General features: G+C 38.6%; 1 protein-coding gene across 1 annotated transcript; it reads left to right on the plus strand.

Moving 5' to 3' along the window:
• Window positions 1–232: 232 nt before the first annotated feature.
• Window positions 233–20,375, plus strand: LOC131540366 (uncharacterized). Its single transcript, XM_058775089.1, has 3 exons — window positions 233–269; window positions 656–947; window positions 18,985–20,375. Exons 1-3 carry the CDS (start codon window positions 233–235, stop codon window positions 19,526–19,528), a joined length of 873 nt encoding a protein of 290 aa, XP_058631072.1. The 3' UTR covers window positions 19,529–20,375.
• The last annotated feature ends 221 nt before the right edge of the window (window positions 20,376–20,596 follow it).

Raw genomic sequence — 20,596 nt, forward strand, 5'->3', positions numbered from 1 at the left:
CAGAACCCAGGCTGCTGAAAAACTGGGTGGTCACTGTTGGGCTCTATTACAGTCATAGAGACACACATTATTTTTTGGCAGGCTGGGATGTTATTGAGTTGGTTGGTGGACACTGATCTATTTCAGAGTTTAGTGCAAGAGTTTGGGTTTGATTCATCAGCACTGGGCTCCATGCCGACTTTCTCTTTCAGAGAGAGTGTGTGTATCTGTGTATGTGTGCATGCATATGCTTATGCCTGGTGGGATGATGGTGGTGTACTTGCTGGATGGTATGACTGGTCATTTGGAGAGTTATTGAAATAGTCTGTCACCATTATGCCCTTGAGTGTCTGTCACTGAAGGGCTACTCTACGGCCAGTCTCTCAACAGCAGATTTTTCAATTGTAAGCTTCATTTACATAAGCGTTCATAACATTTAGTAGGTATGACATCCCCATCCTCTAATGTTACTGATTGTTTCAGGGTGCCTATTTTTGGGTGAACTATCCCTTTAATGAACATTCTGTCATTAATTATTCACCCTCATGTTGTTCCAAACTTGTAAGACCTTCATTCATCTTCTGAACACACATTAAGATGTTTTTGATGAAATCTGGGTGAACTATCCCTTTAAGACCTTGATTTTATGTCTCAAATTTGAATTTGTGTCTTCTAGAAGAAGAATCACCATGGAGTAGCGTGCCCCCTCGTTCTCTCTCTCTCAACCTGAAGAACTTCTACACCCCTCACTCAGACCAGCCCGTCACCTCCACTCCAGCAGGACAGCCAGAAAACCCTCCTTTTTCCTCCCACGCTGAGTCCTACCTCAATCTGCTCAACCTGCATGGTGCTCCCACCATTACAGCCAATGGAAAGCCAGCGAGTGCGAGAAGTGAAGCGGGACAGGACGCAGCAGGAAAGGAAGTTGCAAAGCTAGAAACTCGGAATTCAACGGCACTTGATGAGAGGTAATGACACAAGGCAATAGCACATAGACTTGTATACAAATAAATTAGTTTGAGTCTGGCAAAGATTTACAACTGAAATATATTTATATATATATATGACCCTGGACCACAAAACCAGTCTTTGGTTATACCATTGTATGGTTCAAAATTATCGATTTTTCTTTTATGCCAAAAATCATTAGGATATTAATTAAAGATCATGTTCCATGAAGATATTTTGTAAATTTCCACCCTCAGATTGCAGATATTTCAATATATATATATATATATATGTGTGTGTGTGTGTGTGTGTATATATATGCACAAACTACCGTTCAAAACTTTTTTTTTATGAATACTTTATTCAGCTGGGATGCATTAATTGATCAAAAGTGACTAAAGAAAAAAAAAAAATCAATTTCATATAAATGCTATTCTTTTGATATTTCTATTCTTTTCTGTCACAGTATAACCATTTTCAACAGTATCATAAATAACAATGTTTCTTGAGCACCAAAATCAGAATATTAGAATGATTTCTGAAGGATCATGTGTCACTGAAGACTGGAGTAATTTTAAATTCAGTTTTATTTCTAGAGCACATTTACACACGAAACAAGGCTGACCAAAGTGCTGCACAACAAACAATAATATATAACGAGGAGAAAATCAGTAAACAAATTAAAACCAATCAGATACCAATACAACAGCAGATAAAAACTATTAAAAGGCACAACATTACTACATGTTAAAAGCCAGAGAGAAAAGATGTATTTTAAGATATGACTTGAACTCAGATAAAGTGGAAGCCATTCTGATGTGAACAGGTAAGTTGTTCCAGAGGGTGGGACAAGCCACTTCAAAGGCTCTTGGTTCCCCTGGTTTTTAAGCGGGAGAAGTTTGCGCTCTGATCTTAGTCCCCTCGCCGGAGTGTAGGGGTGGAGTAAATCAGTCAGATAGGATGGAGCTTGATTGTTAAGTGATTCATAGACAAGTAGCAAGATTTTAAACTCAATTCGATAGTGAACTGGCAGCCAATGCAGTGATCGCAAGAGGGGAGTGGCATGATCAAACTTTTTACACCCCTTCAAGAATTTAGCTGCTGCATTTTGATTACTATACCAAAATAGAGGGAGTTGCAATAATCTAGCCGAGACGTGATAAAGGATAGCAACCTCTAGTGAGCTTTTTGAGAGAAATTACTTAATTTTAGAAAGGGAACGAAGATGGAAGAAGCTAGAACCTACTACAGCACTAATTTGTTTATCAAATTTATCAAACCCCACACCCAGATTCCGAACATGGGGAGAGATGAAGGAATTTAAGTTTCCGAGATTGAGTTGAATACTTGATCTATGCTCTGAGGGACTGAAAACAATAACTTCAGTTTTATCTGGATTCAAGAACAGAAAGTTTTTAGAGAGCCATGATTTGACATCAGCAAGACAAGCAGTAGGAGTATCAATGGCAAAATTTGTTTTTTCAGTCAAAAGCAAGTACATTTGTGGATCATCAGCGTAACAGTGAAAAGAGATACTGTGTTTCCTAAAAATAGAGCCCAGAGGAAGAAGATAAAGAGAGAAGAGAGCGGGAGATAGAATAGAACCCTGAGGAACTCCACAGGTTAGATTGCCTGGGGTCGAGAGTATACATCCAGTTTTTATCACAAATCTCCTATTTGTTAAGAATGATTTAAACCAGTTTAAAACCACTCCCCCCCCCCAATTCCCACATGACGCCAAACGAGAAAAGAATATATCATGGTCGCCAGTATCGAAGGCAGATGACAAATCCAACATCACTAAAATAGCAGAAGCGCCAGAGTCAGTAGTCATTAAAATATCATTTAAAACTCTTACAAGGGCAGTTTCAGTGCTGTGAAGTGACTTGAACCCAGATTGAAATTTTTCAAAGATATGATTATTAGTTAAAAAAGACTGAAGTTGTAGGAGCACAATTTTTTACATTACATTTGAGATAAATGGTAAGGTGGATATTGTCACGGTGCACACAGCAGGAAGGAACGATGAACACGGAGACGAGGAGTAACTTAAATAATAGTCTTTAATGTAGACAAGACAAGGCAAGGCAGGGCAGGGCAGGGCTGACACAAAGGAACACTGGGGAGTAACGAGTAGACCAGACGAAATCTAACTAAACGGGCATGAACTAAATACACATGACAATAGCAGATAATGACTAAAACACAGCTGGACAAGAATTAACTAATAATCACACTTAACAAGGACAGGAACATGACCAAATAAGGAAACAAGAGGCGGGAACACATGACACACACGACAGAGGACTGACAGATATTGGACGATAATTTTCTAAAACAGAGGCATCAAGAGAGGGCTTCTTGAGAACCGGGGTAACCATGGCCATTTTCAGGTCGTCCGGAATGGACCCGGATTTCAAACAGTTATTTAAAGTGATACCAGCCCTGGACCCACAGTATCAATAATTTGCCTCAAAAAGCGAGGGTGTATTATATCAAGGGGACAGAAAGAAGGTTTTAATTTTGTGATCACCTCCTTGACAGATTGTAAAGATACAGGGTTGAATGTTGTCCGAGGAGGCATTGGATTTGTGGGTGGCAAATAAATGTGATCAGTTATCTGTATCTGAGCCCTCAAATTTGTAACTTTATCACAGAAGTATCTCAAGAAGTCCTCCGAAAGCGCAAAGGATGGATTTTGAAAATGATTAGTAGGAGGGATAAGAGCAGAGTTAATAACAGAGAAAGTATCTTAGGAGTACAGTGATGCTTTTCAATAAGATTTGAAAAATAGGAGGCCATGGCTTTCTTAACAGCTGTCTGATATAAGGACAAACAGTTCTTCAGGATACCAAAAGAGATTTGCATTTTGTCTTTTTTCCATTTTCTCTCCGCTTTTCTGCAGGATTGTCTCAGGGAGCGAATGTTACTGTCAATCCAAGGTTCTGATTTGGGTTTTAGTTTAAAAAGCTTAAAAGGTGCAATGGAATTTAATATGTCCGTCCAAACTGTATTTAAGGAATTTAAATGGTGTTCAACATCATGATCAGAAAATGACGACTCAACCAACAGGGAAGAGTTAACTTTATTGTAAAGCTCAGTGAAATCCTTGCAAAAGTGTGGCGAGTATACGCGGCTTTGTCTTGTATCAGAAGCTGTTATCTGGGGGATCTCAGGAAGACACATCATAAACACAATGGGAAAGTGGTCAGATATGAGGGATTCAATCACTTCAACATCCGTTATAGACAGACCAAAAGTCAATATTAAGTCCAAAGTGTGTCCTAGGAGATGTGTAGGGCGGCTAACCCATTACTGCAGATTAAAAGAATCAATGGTGTTCAGGAATTCTGTGGATAATTGTTTAGAGGGGCAACACACATGGACATTGAAGTCACCAACTAAGAGAAACCGGTCATGGTTAGTAACCAGGTTCCCTATGAACTCAGAAAATTCCGTTATAAAGCCATTTGCTAAGTGAAGTGGCCGATAGGAGTGGCACAGTACACAGATGTCACGGTTCAATACGATTTTGGTACAACAGGGGGGGAAAAAAACGAATCTACTACGCTCGGTTTCTTTTCATTTATTTTGAACAGACAGTAGTACAAATTACCTTTTTTATTTTATTTTTTCACCTAGATGTGAAAATACTAAATATTACATTGTTATATACTGTGTATATATAACCTGCAGTACATGTATGTATATACATACAAGGAATAAATTCTTGAAATATATTTGATTTAGTTTACAGATAAACAAGGGAAAAAACAGTGCGACATGTAACAGCCTATATATGCTGAGTTTCAGTTCATTTTTGTGACAGCTTGATTTGTTCACAAAAAGGAAACTCAAATGGCAGAAAGTTTCATCCTATTTGTTTTATTTTTGTTTTCATTGAGTGTACACAAATAAAAGCAGACCTTTATACAGTGATGCATTATTAATAAGACAATAAGTGTTTAAAGTTGTTGAAGTGATCGCGCGCATACACACACACAAAACACATCAGTTCCAGCATTGCTAACTTGACAGCACAGTTGGTACTTTATCAAAATAAAATACAGTGAACCAAATATCAGCGCGCCCGCCTCTGTGTCACCGTTGGAACGCGACTGAAGTACAAAGCCTATCATTTACATAATAAATAATAGTTTTGCATTCAGATATGTTACATCGCAGATATGGAAATACTATGGAATATTTGGATCTGTGCCTAATGAGAGAGGTAGGATACACGAGCACAAAGCTCCATTTCGCAAACAGTTGAGTGTGCAAGCTAGGGTTGGGTACCGAACTCGGTATTACTGAGTATCGATTCACATTAAATCATTCGGTACCAAATTTCGGAACGCATTTGGGCGCATACGAGAGAGACCGAGAGAGAGAGACCCTGTGACTTGTCACCCCTGCAACTCTTTAAAACACAACACACAGGGCAAACCGAAATGTTCTGAAGTGTGCTTACATTTCTAGGGTCATACATGGTTTCCGCGAAAACGTGGACAGGATGGCGGAGTTCATTCATAAAAACAGAATTTATTCTATAGCGCGGAATGCGCAGGATGAATAAAAGAATGTCTGTCACTTAATTCGAATAGCGATATGAACTAGTGTATGTGAATATTAAAACGCAAAAAGACGGTTTAAATATGAATCCTACATGTTCCGTTAGCCTCGGTATGTATGAATGGCGGAGACGCGGTTTTGTTTACTACACAAATACTGAAGCACAGGTGAACTCGTGGTGATTTTCGGACTCTGCACTACATGAACACATGAACTTACAGGCTGTGAGAGTCACTTCATGAGAATTTTACCGTTTCATTTGAGAAAACCAGCATCATACTGTATACACACAGAAACTTCACGGCAACCTGTCAAAATAAAAGTGCAGTTTAACATGTAACAGAAATATATTACTTTTGTACAGTATAATGTACGTCTTTATATATTCTATTTACTGACAAATTTAAATAAAACAATTAAATGATAAAAATAATTATTACAACCACATTAACGACTTAATAATAATAATAATAATAGTATTTTTTTCTACAATTAACTTTTTTAAAGGTATATTCACACAATTTTTCTACCATGTATTAATTTTAACAGTAAACCTTTGTTTGTTTGCCAAAAAACAAAAGGGTTTCATTTTGATTTGATTAAAAATAAATAAATGTTTCATGCCTTCATTTGATTATCAGAAAAAATAAAACACAAGAATTTCTGGAAGAATTAATAAAAAAATTAAATTGTAGGGTCCTATTATTCAAAATGTTGAAATTGAGAGTTTTGGACTTATTTTTTCACTGAAATAAATGTTATTACACAGAGCATAAAGTAGCGAAAAAAGGTACCGTTGGGTACCGGTACCGAATTTCAGGTACCGGTACCGTACCGGTTCAAATGTGAATGGTACCCAACCCTAGTGCAAGCCTTTAAAGTATACTCCCTTGTCAGTGAGCGACGCGTTCAGAATCAGCACATGGTCACTGTCTAGTGGGCTTTGTTTTCAAGTGCGCAACTCATGGCATTCGCTGTTCTTCTGCTGGTGGTTATCAAACAGCATTGCATTACTGTGGGCGCCCCCTTCTGGTTTGAGGGTGAATTGCCTGTATTCGTTGTAAGGCCTCGTGCACTGAACCGAGATGTCAGTACCGTGACGGTTCAGTATGAATACATGTATCGTGCCACCCCTAGTGGCCGATATATCAAAGCTAGGACTATTGGTTCAGACCAGTCAAGCAGTAATAGCTGAGATTCAAAGCTATGTGGCAGAGGATAATAGACGACAGCGTGATTTTAAAAGTTTTCCTTATGGTAATTGCCAATCCTCCTCCCCTACCAGTAGGTCGGGGAGCATCATAGAAACAGTAATAAAAAAAACAAGTTCAGAGTTGGGGCTTAAGTCTCTTTTCTTCACCCACGTTTCAGTTATGAACAAGAAGTCCAGACTGTGAGAGGACATAAAATCATTGAGAATGTAGGTCTTGTTAACCAGAGAATGTGTGTTGATCAGTGCCATTATTTGGAGAACGCAGAGTGTTTCGCGAGACCGGGGTTTTACTCCCGGATCGAAGATTAGCAGGGTTTACTCCCACCGCGCGAGGCTGAAAGCTGATCCGAGGACGTAGATCCAGGGGAGGATGACTTGGGGAATCCGGAAGGGCCTGAGGGACCAGGAGGGTGTATCGGAGCCAGCGCTACGACTGGGCCGGTAAATACCGGACCGCAAAACGGCAATAATCCGTAGTCCAAGGCAGAGGACTTAAACTGGGTGGGACGCCAGCTCGCAGATAGGATTTTAGTCTGATGATCACTCCTCCACGTTTCCCGCGTCTTCTCCGATGCTTTTTCAGGATGAAGTCAAGCGGCCATCAACGAAGAAAATCCGGAATGTCTCGTATGATACTCCTGTGTAGGATATCCATGAAATTTCCCAGATACGTTTCAGAGACAACCAGACAGCGACTACAAATCTCCAGGAGTGATTGACGATCATAAGTGAGAGACAGTTTAATGACGTGAGTAAACATAGAAACAGCCAACAGCAGGACATAATAGAGAACATAGGTGAGAGCAACAAGTGGCTTACCATGTACACAGGCGCCATCTTGTTTCACACTCCATAATCAAAAATGCAGTAAAACTATTATTAATTAAGTAAATATTTACCAATATAGCTGTTCTTACAGTATTTTGATCAAAATTTGGAACGGTAGTGTATATTAACAAGAATTTAAGCATGCATTTTTTTTATAAAATTTATTTGCTTCGTAAATGTATTAGGGATGTGGATTATGGCCATGCAATAAATGCTGCCTTGGGGACCATTAGAGGCTTCTTTTAAAAACATAAAATATCTTACAAATCTCAAACTTTTCAACTGAAGTATAAAAGAAAAAGAATAAAAAGAATGTGACAGAAAGAGATAAGTGCAGAAGGGCAAAGTTAGAGCACTTTTGATTGTGTTAAAAGTTTCCTATTAGTCAGTCGAGTCGCTTCTTTCCGATCTGTAATTTAAACATACTGAAATCTGAGCTGCAACATCTGGACAGAATAATCTCAGCGTGTCGGTGCGTGGAACACAGTACAGCAGCATCAAACAAACCAAGAAATACAACAGAACTACAAAAAGTTTCAGCCGTTATGGGTCTCAGACGCTCCAAAATGTTGAAAACCACTGAGCAGATGTTTGTTTGTGAAGATTAGATTTTTTTTACCACATTTGGCTGGTGCTTGGGGTTTCTAAAACTAGTTCACATAATCCCACCTCCTCTCTGACCCCCTCCTTTCCGCTCTCTTCCTTCTCCTCACTCCATACACAGGCAGCAGACCTGTCGGAATGGATATTGGTTGTGAGCAATGTAAACAAATCTAATGAAAGTGTATTAGAAGGCAGAGAGCAATCTTTCCACACTGACTTTTGACTGGCAAGTTTCCTTGAATAGTAATGGAAAATTTTGACCTTTGTTGGGTACTGCACATTCATCGCTGTGTGTGTGGTTAGCACTAGCTGTAAACAGTTGTTGAGCTTAGCAGCACACACCTACACCCACTCCTTCTGCTAGAGATGTTTTCTTGCTTTGATTGGTTAGTTATTTGTAATAGATTGCCCATTTTTTATGTAACAAAAAGAGTAAAAGCATGCATGTGTTTTTGTGATTGCATGTGTATATGCTTCTCGATCTGCGTGTGTGTCTGTAAATGTATTCAAGAGTATGTGCGTGTGTCTGGGAGGGTGATTTATTTTACAATTATTGTGTCCCTGTGGATAGCTGCAGTCTCTCACACACAGAAAACATTAATTTTCACACTTTATTAGAGCAATTTAGAGCTTGCAGAAAACCTCACACTTACGTACACACACACAAGTAAAAATACACTTACTGATTTACCCTGACAACACACTCACAGGTCCAGGGAGAGACTCAAAAATATGCACACAGTCACTATAACACATACTCACATCATGAAGAGTTTGCTGTGAAAATGCATACAAGGGCAGTTCTTTTTCTTTTTTATTTAATTAGCATGTATTGTTTTTAGGATGCACTATAAGTGTATTATGGTTAAAAGGAAAGTTCTGGATGCTTTCTGTTTTTGTTACAGTATGTTGTAGCCAAAAGTACAAAGCCAGCCCAGCACTGAGCCCAACTGCATTATTTTTATTAAAGCAAAGTAAATGAACACAAAACAAGATATAACAAGACCTCTGACTAGACTTGACTTGAAAGACAATTCTTATAACACTTGCCAAAATGAGCTCAGGTAAACAGACAGGCTACACTAGAAAAGGCCTGTACGCTATATAAACAAATGGACTAGCAAAATGAGTACAGAAGTAAGCTAGGTGTCTTTGATTGTGTCTCTGATTTCTAAATTGAACAGTTGTCTTAATATAGTTATGACTGGCTGCAATCAGGTTATTGTGTTTACATGCCACTTTCATAATCAGAATATTAGTGCAGTGCAGTTCATTGGGGTCAGTATGATAATTTTTTTTATTATTATTATTAAGAAATTAATACTGTTATTCAGCAAGGTCACATTAAATTGATCAAAAATGACAGTAAAGACATTTCTAATGAAGAATTCTTATTTCAAATAAATGCTGCTTTTTACTTTATATTAATTTTATTTTCTATTAATTCTAAAAAAAATTAGCATTAACATTAATAATAATAAGAAATATTTCTTGAGCAGCAAATCAAAATATTAGAATGATTTCTGAAGGATTATGTAACACTAAAGATTGCTTAACATTCAGCTTTGCCATCACAGGAATTAATTTCATTATAATATATAACATATTAATATAGAAAATTTTCAACTGTAATAATATTTAAACATTAACATCAAAACATGTTTAAAAAAAAAAAAACATTAAAATGGCAGTACATTATATATGCTGTAGAGAGAGAGGTGAATTGACCCTTCTCAAAAACCTGCCTTCCTTAGTTACTGTTGCTATGTCCGACAAGCCATGCCACTCTCACACTACACGTCATGTTCTCACGCAGTGAAAAATACATCACGAAGCAAAGAAAAAAACTGATAACACTCTGACAGACAAGACAGAGCAGGTTACTTCTGGTATGAAACAAGGTCTCGGCTTTCAAATTTATTTTTAATAATAAATGCATATTGTGGCTCTTTAATGTGTCGTAACAGATCACTGTATTGCCTCTTTTCATATTTATTTAAAGCATGAAATAAACATGAATGAACATAAGAATGTATTTTATTTTAACCATGGAAAGTGTCAATACACAACATTTTTCAAGTTTAAGTCCACCGAAGTTAATCTACTGTCCTGTCTGACTTGTTTTTTGGGCAAGTTGGCGGATTTGTCGTTATGATTGGTCAGATCGCCTGTCAATCAATCTGTTTGCGAACGGTCAACTGGACAGTGTTATTGTTATATTTTTACTGTAGTGTGGCATTTTGTAATTTCATTTAACTTTCTGAAAAGTATGCAGTCTGTGTATGAGCTGTTTTTTTTTTTTTTGCTGTTTTATACTTAAAAAATCTCCTGCGTCACAGTCACAAATAATGAGGAAGTAGAGCCACAATGTAGAAACTGTCAGACAGGACTTCAGTGTGTCATGTTGTGTGTGTGTCTGCTGGGGCTTAGTGTGTGTCCATCAGTGAGTCTTCACGGTGACTGTGGTTTTATGCACCTGCCCATCATTTGTTCATTTATCTGTCACTCCTGGTGTTAATGTTAGCGTGAACTCTACATGAGATGGAATCTGTCCATCCCTCCTATGCCAGTCATAAGTGCCATTTCTTTCTTTATTGCTTTGAAACTCCTTGCATCTTGCTCCCCTCTGTTTGTGTCTGTGCTGTTCTTTTTATCCCTCTCTACATGCGCTGTTGCTGATTTATTATCTGCCTGTCCAGAAACTGTCTCTGCTGATTTAAGATGAATTCAGCACCGTGGGTCACTGCGCAATAAGACAGCTTTCATGGCCTCGGAACTGCTTGATCTGGAGCTTGCTTGTGTGTGTTTGTGTTGTTGTGAGAGGGTTGAATGCATGGATGGATTTAATGTCATGGATTAGTCTATCTGCTGTTGCATTGATCTTCCATAATCTCCACTCACTGCTTGATTACTGCTACTTAGACTAATCACAAGTGTCTGTGTGTGTGTGTGTGTGTGTGTGTATATTCTTTTGCCCAGATTTGTGCCCCAATTATCAGTCTGGATACGTCAACACTAGTTTCCAAAAATCAGTCTGCAGCCTGCGGAGCCCTTTAAAGGACATTGTGGTGGGAAAAATTCGGGGTGAGTGGAAAAAATTCAGGGTGGGAGGAAAAATATTTTTATATTTCTCTCGCAAAACTTTATGCCTCGCAAAACTTTTATGCTCCTCGAGAAACTCTGCTCCTCGAGAAACTTTATGCCTCGCAAAACTTTATGCCTCGCAAAACCATTTGAGTTCGGACAAACTCTTACTGTTTACTTTACAGCTTGCAGTGGTTACAGCTCGTATGTTCACAATGGAGTAGTTCATAGAGTTTTATTTTGAACTTTTGCGAGTTTTGCGAGGGAACGCAAATATCTTTGCGAGAGAAGACAAAAGTTTTGCGAGGGAACGCAAATATCTTCACTAGAGAACGCAAAAGTTTCTCGAGGGAACGCAAAAGTTTTGCAAGAGAACGCAAAGCATTTGAAAATTATTATTTTTTTTTTTCTCCCACCCCGAATTTTTCCCACCAAAATGTCCTTTAAAGGGCTCCGTAGCAGCCTAAGTGTATGATGATGGGCACAGATTCCATTTTTTTTAATGATTTTTTTAGACTGTGATTCTATCCAGTCAGAGCATATCAATGTTTCATCTTTTGAAATTTTAGATCACTTTTAATTTGTAATGTGTCTCCTAGCAATGAGGTGGATGTTTCTGTGTGAGTTTGGAATGATTTTGAAGTCTGGTAGTGTGTGATCCTTAATCTTTTAGCGTATGAGCACCGTTTTTCCCTCCGTTTCCATTTACTCAGTTGGCAAATATGATGCCCAAATTTGTTCATGTAGTCAACTTTACGGGAAAAGTGTACACACAAGTGAACTAAATATGAAAGCCTCCCTTTAGTGATGTTTGGGGTCTAAAAAATTATTCCTAAATAAAGCAAATAATGTGCATTTGGCAGGATTGTACAATGAAAATGATTGCAGTGTTGCAGTTGGAGTCAGATCAGATGATTTTCTAGATGGTTTTCTTAGGTGAAGAGGTTTGTGTGAGAGTTGAAAGGGAAGATAGACTTATTTTTGTTTTTCTCTGCTCAGGTGCACGTGTGAGGAGCCTCCCCTTCTGATTATCCACTTCCTCCTGTAACAGCCTTCTTCCTCCTCTCTAATCTTCTAACCCTCTCTGATGCTCTCTCTCCATCTCATGCCCTCACCTGAGCTATCTCCCTTTGTCTGAAATTGCTGATTTTTGTTTCACTCCTCTCTTCTACACTTTACCAACCTCCTGTGAGTATAACAGTGATTGTACTTTATTTAATTACAGTGGCATGCTAAATGAATGATTATTACAGCTGTGTGTGTGTGTGTGTGTGTGTGCACACACTCATATGTCCAGAATGATGGATTTACTCTGTATGTTTGTGCGCTTGTGTGGTCAGGTGTTAACTACACTGTGCTAAAGCTGAAATCACCTTGTGAGGCCTCTAAAAAGCTTTATATATATATATATACACACACACACACACACACACACACACACACACACAGTGGGTACGAAAAGTATTCAGACCCCCTTAAATTTTTCACTCTTTGTTATATTGCAGCCATTTGCTAAAATCATTTAAGTTCATTTTTTTCCCTCATTAATGTACACACAGCACCCCATATTGACAGAAAAACACAGAATTGTTGACATTTTTGCAGATTTATTAAAGAAAAATTTAAATATCACATTATTCAAATATAAGTATTCAGACCCTTTGCTGTGACACTCATATATTTAACTCAGGTGCTGTCCGTTTCTTCTGATCATCCTTGAGATGGTTCTTCATTTGAGTCCAGCTGTGTTTGATTATACTGATTGGACTTGATTAGGAAAGCCACACACCTGTCTATATAAGACCTTACAGCTCACAGTGCATGTCAGAGCAAATGAGAATCATGAGGTCAAAGGAACTGCCTGAAGAGCTCAGAGACCGAATTGTGGCAAGGCACAGATCTGGCCAAGGTTACAAAAAAATTTCTGCTGCACTTAAGGTTCCTAAGCGGTATGTGTGGAGAAAACCAGGCACTGCTCATCACCTGTCCAATACAGTCTCAACAGTGAAGCATGGTGGTGGCAGCATCATGCTGTGGGGGTGTTTTTCAGCTGCAGGGACAGGACGACTGGTTGCAATCGAGGGAAAGATGAATGCGGCCAAGTACAGGGATATCCTGGATGAAAACCTTCTCCAGAGTGCTCAGGACCTCAGACTAAGCCGAAGGTTTACCTTCCAACAAGACAATGACCCTAAGCACACAGCTAAAATAACGAAGGAGTGGCTTCACAACAACTCCGTGACTGTTCTTGAATGGCCCAGCCAGAGCCCTGACTTAAACCCAATTGAGCATCTCTGGAGAGACCTAAAAATGGCTGTCCACCAACGTTTACCATCCAACCTGACAGAACTGGAGAGGATCTGCAAGGAGGAATGGCAGAGGATCCCCAAATCCAGGTGTGAAAAACTTGTTGCATCTTTCCCAAAAAGACTCATGGCTGTATTAGATCAAAAGGGTGCTTCTACTAAATACTGAGCAAAGGGTCTGAATATTTAGGACCATGTAATATTTCAGTTTTTCTTTTTTAATAAATCTGCAAAAATGTCAACAATTCTGTGTTTTTCTGTCAATATGGGGTGCTGTGTGTACATTAATGAGGAAAAAAAATGAACTTGAATGATTTTAGCAAATAGCTGCAATATAACAAAGAGTGAAAAATTTAAGGGGGTCTGAATACTTTCCGTACCCACTGTGTGTGTGTGTGTGTGTGTGTGTGTGTGTGTGTGTATATATATATATATATATATATATATATATATATATATATATATATATATATATATATATATAGTGAGTATACCCTCACATTTTTGTAAATATTTTATTATATCTTTTCATGTGACAACACTGAAGAAATGACACTTTGCTACAATGCAAAGTAGTGAGTGTACAGCTTGTATAACAGTGTAAATTTGCTGTCCCCTCAAAATAACTCGACACACAGCCATTAAAGGGATACTCCACCCCAAAATGCAAATTTTGTCATTAATCACTTACCCCCATGTCGTTCCAAACGGGTAAATGCTTTGTTCGTCCTCGGAACACAATTTAAGATATTTTGGATGAAAACCGGAAGGCTTGTGACTGTCCCATTGACTGCCAAGTAAATTACACTGTCAAGGCACAGAAAAGTATAAAAAACATCACCAAAAAAGTCCATCTGCCATCAGTGGTTACTGATGACAGAGAATAGCGTATGCACTTTGCATCCATCGGATGCTTTTCAAAATGACAGAGAAGACGAATTGTTGAATAAATTTTTGCATTTTCTTTGCGTACAAAAAGTATTCTCGTCACTTCATAAAATTCAGATTGAACCACTGATGGCAGATGGACTATTTTGACAATGTTCTTTTTTAATACTTTTCTGTGCCTTGACAGTGTAATTTACTTGGCAGTCAATGGGACAGTCACAAGCCTCCTGGTTTTCATCCAAAATATCTTAAATTGTTTTCCGAGGACAAAAAAAGCTTTTACGGGTTTGGAACAACATGGGGGTAAGTGATTAATGACAAAATTAGCATTTTGGGGTGGAGTATCACGTTAATGTCTAAACCGCTGACCACAAAAGTGAGTACACCCCTAAGTGAAAATGTCCAAATTGGGCCCAATTAGCCATTTTCTCTCCCCTGTGTCATGTGACTTGTTAGTGTTACAAGGTCTCAGGTGTGAATGGGGAGCAGGTGTGTTAAATTTGGTGTTATCGCGGTCACTCTCATACTGGTCACTGGAAGTTCAACATGGCACCTCATGGTAAAGAACTCTCTGAAGATCTGAAAAAAAGAATTGTTGCTCTACATAAAGATGGCGTAGGCTATAAGAAGTTTGCCAAGACCCTGAAACTGAGCTGCAGCACGGTGGCCAAGACCATACTGCGGTTTAACAGGACAGGTTCCACTCAGAACAGGTCTCGCCATGGTCGACCAAAGAAGTTGAGTGCACATGCTCAGCATCATATCCAGAGGTTGTGTTTGGGAAATAGACGTATGAGTGCTGCCAGCATTGCTGCACGGGTTGAAGGGGTGGGGGGTCAGCCTGTCAGCCTGTCAGTGCTCAGACCATACGCTGCACACTGCATCAAATTGGTCTGCATGGCTGTCGTCCCAGAAGGAAGCCTCATCTAAAGATGATGCACAAGAAAGCCCGCAAACAGTTTGCTGAAGACAAGCATACTAAGGACATGAATTACTGGAACCATGTCCTGTGGTATGATGAGACCAAGATAAACTTATTTGGTTCAGATGGTGTCAAACGTGTGTGGCGGCAACCAGCTGAGGAGTACAAAGACAAATGTGTCTTGCCTACAGTCAAGTATGGTGGTGGGAGGGACGACCATTGCCTTGCTAAAGAAGCTGAGGGTAAAGGTGATGGACTGGCCAAGCATGTCTCCAGACCTAAACCCTATTGAGCATCTGTGGGGCATCCTCAAACGGAAGGTGGAGGAGCGCAAGGTCTCTAACATCCACCAGCTCCGTGATGTTGTCATGGAGAAGTGGAAGAGGACTCCAGTGGCAACCTGTGAAGCTCTGGTGAACTCCACGCCCAAGAGGCTTAAGGCAGTGCTGGAAAATAATGGTGGCCACACAAAATATTGACACTTTGGGCCCAATTTGGACATTTTCACTTAGGGGTGTACTCACTTTTGTGGCCAGCGGTTTAGACATTAATGGCTGTGTGTCGAGTTATTTTGAGGGGACAGCAAATTTACACTGTTATACAAGCTGTACACTCACTACTTTGCATTGTAGCAAAGTGTCATTTCTTCAGTGTTGTCACATGAAAAGATATAATAAAATATTTACAAAAATGTGAGGGGTGTACTCACTTCTATGAGATACTGTTTGTGTGTGTGTGTGTATATTAAAAATGATTATGTATGAAAACCATTGCATCTATGACACTTTGCTAATAGGTGTGTGTGTGGTGGGGGGCTGTATGTTATGTTAGGGCTTGTATCATGTAATACACAGGCATACACTCTCATTAGCAAAGTAGATTTCTGAAGTAAAGTTTATTGTATGTGTTTGTGCTCTCTTGCTGTCAAATGTCAACAGGGTTTAAATACTTTATTAGATACTTTATTATGCACATACGTGGAGTTCACACAGTAAATTCCCCTTCAAGAATAAAAATAGGATCGGTCTACACATAAACTCATATTACCATGATCAGGAGCAAGTCTAATGCTCTCCCTCAGGGAGCTTTTAATATTTCATCTGATGAACACAATCTATCAGCAGCAGCCCCCATCCACAGCTCCTGTGCCTCCACAACGGCTTAACAAGTGCAACATTGAATAATGAGATTCTGTATTATGAAAAGTAAATTAAGCTCTTTCTTTATTGATGCTATGGCATTTTACACAAGACTTAAGGTTATATTATTATACTTATTAAATGTCCTCCACTGCTATTTAACATATCATTCCATTATTCGCAAGCTTTATAAGGGCTCTTCACATTTACAAACATACATATATAACAGCACATGTACTCTGAAAGTCATTGCAATACTAGGCAGGAGAGGTGTATATTTAGGAAAAAAGCTGAAAATGAAATTACTCAGACTTTTCGACACCCACTGGAGTTAATATAAGATCCCCTGAGACAAGGAGATGGCAGGAGGCAGAGTGCTCTCTGGAAAGATGTGGAGGAGGAGATGTGACAGCGTTTGGTTGGAGGCCAGACAGAATTGCTGATGTGATCATATGCTAATTGGAGGAAAGAGAGAAAATGGAAAAGAAACTCCAGAAAGAAAATCCAATATCAAAAGGCTGTAGCTTTGTATGTGAAGTTATACTGAATGTGTTGGATTGTATGTGTATTTATTAGTGTATCAATGAAGTATCATTCATATAGGATTAGGGATTTGACCAAACACCAGACCTTGTTTGGCTGATTGAAAAGAAAAGTGTATTACTACTCAATCTAAGAGATCAGACTTTGGAAAAAAAAAAAAAAAAATCTCATAGACAATGAAGGCAGCTCTTGAGTCGTGTCTAGAGAACAGAACATAGAAACTTAGGGGTGGGCTCTTTTAACTTGAAACAATAACCAATCACTGACCAGCCACCTAGCAACTGCATAGCAACACATGGAAAAGCACTTCATCCATCTTAGATACTGCACTCTGACAACCACCCACAAGCATTGTGGCAACTTTTACGCAGGCAGAAAATGTATGCATCTACCAGCTATGTGTTTAATGTATTTATTTACATTTTTGCACATCATGTAGCTTGCATGTGAATGAGTGAAAGAAGAGATAGACAGAGTCTTATGTTGTGCTTTCTCTGTCCCATGCTGAGTGACTGCATTGCAGTTATTTTTAGTAGAGCCATCAATACAAGAACCTGCAGCTCGGTCTCCCATTTTCACTCTCCCCCTCTCTTTTCTCTCTCCCCCTCTCTTTCTCTACTTAATTCAACCAACAGGGGAACTGTGGGACAGAGATAAGTGCACACACACACGCACATGCAGAATGTAGACTGTGTCTTAAAGAATTGTGTATAAGCTCTTTTTGATGATTCGGCAACTGTTCACCACACAATCCCATCTCCCTGCTGTGATTTCCCTACAGTTCTGACACAATGTCCTGACCTGACATGCCATATGATAAGTGATAAAAGGCTTTCATCCATGTACCAGCTGCTAATTATCTGCAATCATGACAAGCAATGGGATATTTTAACTGGGTTCTATTTCTACAGTGCTGTGCTGTGTAGACCAGGCCTACTGGAAATCTCATTGGTCACAAATCCACATAACTGTACATTTAATCATTAAACACTTTATTTTTTGGCTGTGGGTGTGTCATGTTGCTTACTGTAGCAGTAGTGGTGGAGAGTTTGATTCATCCCTGTAATTTTTTTTTTAAACTGGTTCACTAAAAAGATTTGTTCACTTGTTTATTAAAGTATCTCGGTATGTCACTGAAAGTTTAACTTAGCCGGTTTATTAAGAAACAGAGTCATATTTAATTTATTTGCATGCCTACAAAGAGTCTCCACAATGCATAAATATAAGCATCATAAATGTTTTCCCCACAAATGACAAGCAGATGTGTTGTATTTATTTAATATATTGTATTATACCTTCTGTTCATGACATCAAGTTATTAAAAAGACAACAAAATCCTAATACATTATATGTATATCTATATATATGTGTTTTGTTTTAGTAACAGCCTTAGATTTGAATCAGTATTATTTAATATTAGTTATATATTATTGTAGTGTTTATTATTATTTTGAAATCGCTTTTAATTTTAGTGAATTTGTGCTTTTTTCAAATTTCCATTTTTATTTTAGCATTAGTTTTTAGTAATTTTACTTTTTATATTTATTTGCCAAAACTATTTTTTTAATGTTTTTTTTCCCCAAGGTTTTTTTTTTAATTTATTTATGTTTCATCTAATATTTATATTTCAGCTTTATTGACAAAAGCTATTTTTAATAGTGTAGTTTTAGTTAACAATAACAACACTGCTTTCATAATTTTTTTCACCCCTTCTTTTTATGGTGTGAACAACACTGACTCACATGACACTAGCAATACGCCTCCGATGTTCAGTCAGGAAGCAAACTGAAAAAGATTCATTCATGTAAAAGTAAAATTTGTTCAGAAACACTGATTTGTTTACAAATCTGACTGTTGCTTTTTGCCCGGGTGGGATAAACGTACTGTAATTTTTATTCAATAATGTTACCCTGACAAGTCCACTGACTGACAAAATTTGCTTCTTTTTTGTGTCCAAAGGTATAAACAAACCATCCCTAAACTGGACCCTCCACCTCAGCCCCTGAACCGCAAGCGTTCAAACAGGACTCTCTCTCCGGGTGTCGAAGCGGAGTCAAGATCTTCAGCTGTAGCCACACCTGTAAATGGAAATGTACTCACAAACGTGAACAGTAGCTCCTTGTTTCCTGACATCACGCTATGCTCCGTTTCACCTGGTGATTTCTATTCTCACACCAACGGTAACAGTGTATCGTGTTCAGCCAGCGAGGATTCTGGCGTGCGCTCGGATGACAAATCCCTTATATCCCCCCAATCCAGAGACGACCCCTCTGATGACCAGAGCTCTGCGTTCATCTCCACGTCCAGTACCTGCAGCAGCTTACCTGAGGATCATCCAGCTGTGGATGGAGTGACTCCACCGCATTCTACCACACCGCTGGGATATGAGCAAACCATCCCATTCTCTTCGCCTGTCAATGACACCTGCCTTCATATAAGCCTAAGTGAAGATGAGTTTCTAGAGGACGGCACCTATAATGTCACCACCCCATGCAGGAGTTAGAATCCCACACAAAATATGTGAGAAATCACAATAATAACAACTCCACAGTGTTGAACAAACATAATGAAGAAAGGAGGAATATTTGACAACTGAACTGTGTGATGTTAGCCACAAGCTCACACTGATGTTATGTTGCATATTATTTCACACAGTTTTTTCGCTTCTTGTTTCGATCAATGACTCTCCATTTTTGTACCATGCCCTCAAATGATATTATCTATAAAATTTACTGAAAGAATATTTAGTATGATACAGTGTAGACTACTATTGACAGATGGATAGAGTGTATTTTTTTAGATTGAAAATGAATAGTTATTTTTAGCAATGAATGAAGTGCATTGGCTCCTACTAAGCTGAATAGGAACTGCTTCTGTTAGTGCTGCTGATGTGTTTTATAAGTTCAGTCTTTGTTTTATTATTATTATTAGCGCAAATTGATTTATATATTGTTTGAATGTTATTTGGATGCTTAAGAGCAGTTATGTAGCAAAGAAACGCAGAAGTATGTTAGCAAAAGAGACATGGTGAGAAATAGATGAGAAATTGAGGTGGAAAAAACTTTCTTGCAGGAATTCACAAACTGCATACATTTTGTTTCATACTGTAAGCTGTGTGACTGAATAACTAAGTATGGCAGCTTGAATGGATTGATGACTGCAGACAAATAAGGGACTTGATTATGTCTAGACATCTTGAAGGGCTGAACCTCTCTGATTTTAATGCTTCACCAATCAAGGTAAAATGAGGGAAGATCATTATCACCTTTTCTAGGTGGAAAGGCTGCAAAGGAAAAAAAGAGAGAGGGGAAGTAGAGGTGTTACATTAGCAATAAATGCAATAATTTTCACATCCTGTGAATGTGTACTCACTACACAGATCTCACTGCTTTTCTCAGTTAACTAGTGTCACGCTATTGTCCTTATGATCCCTTCTTCAAATAAACCTCCAGATTATCTACTTAGGAATTTAAAACAAAATTGAGCGTTCGTAGTAAAGCAAGTCCAAGTGTTACCTATCATTCCCAGTTTTCTGAGTCAGTTCAGCTCTCAATGCTTTTTCTTAATATTG

This window comes from Onychostoma macrolepis, chromosome 05 (assembly GCF_012432095.1).
Source record: "Onychostoma macrolepis isolate SWU-2019 chromosome 05, ASM1243209v1, whole genome shotgun sequence".
NCBI lineage: Eukaryota > Metazoa > Chordata > Actinopteri > Cypriniformes > Cyprinidae > Onychostoma > Onychostoma macrolepis.

Excerpts from the sequence above, each read along its gene's own strand:
- LOC131540366 (XM_058775089.1), top strand. The coding sequence starts at position 233 with ATGCCTGGTGGGATGATGGTGGTGTACTTGCTGGATG. Across the intron at positions 270-655 it reads GGTGGTGTACTTGCTGGATG|AAGAAGAATCACCATGGAGT; the intron begins GTATGACTGGTC and ends TGTGTCTTCTAG. Across the intron at positions 948-18,984 it reads TCAACGGCACTTGATGAGAG|GTATAAACAAACCATCCCTA; the intron begins GTAATGACACAA and ends TTGTGTCCAAAG.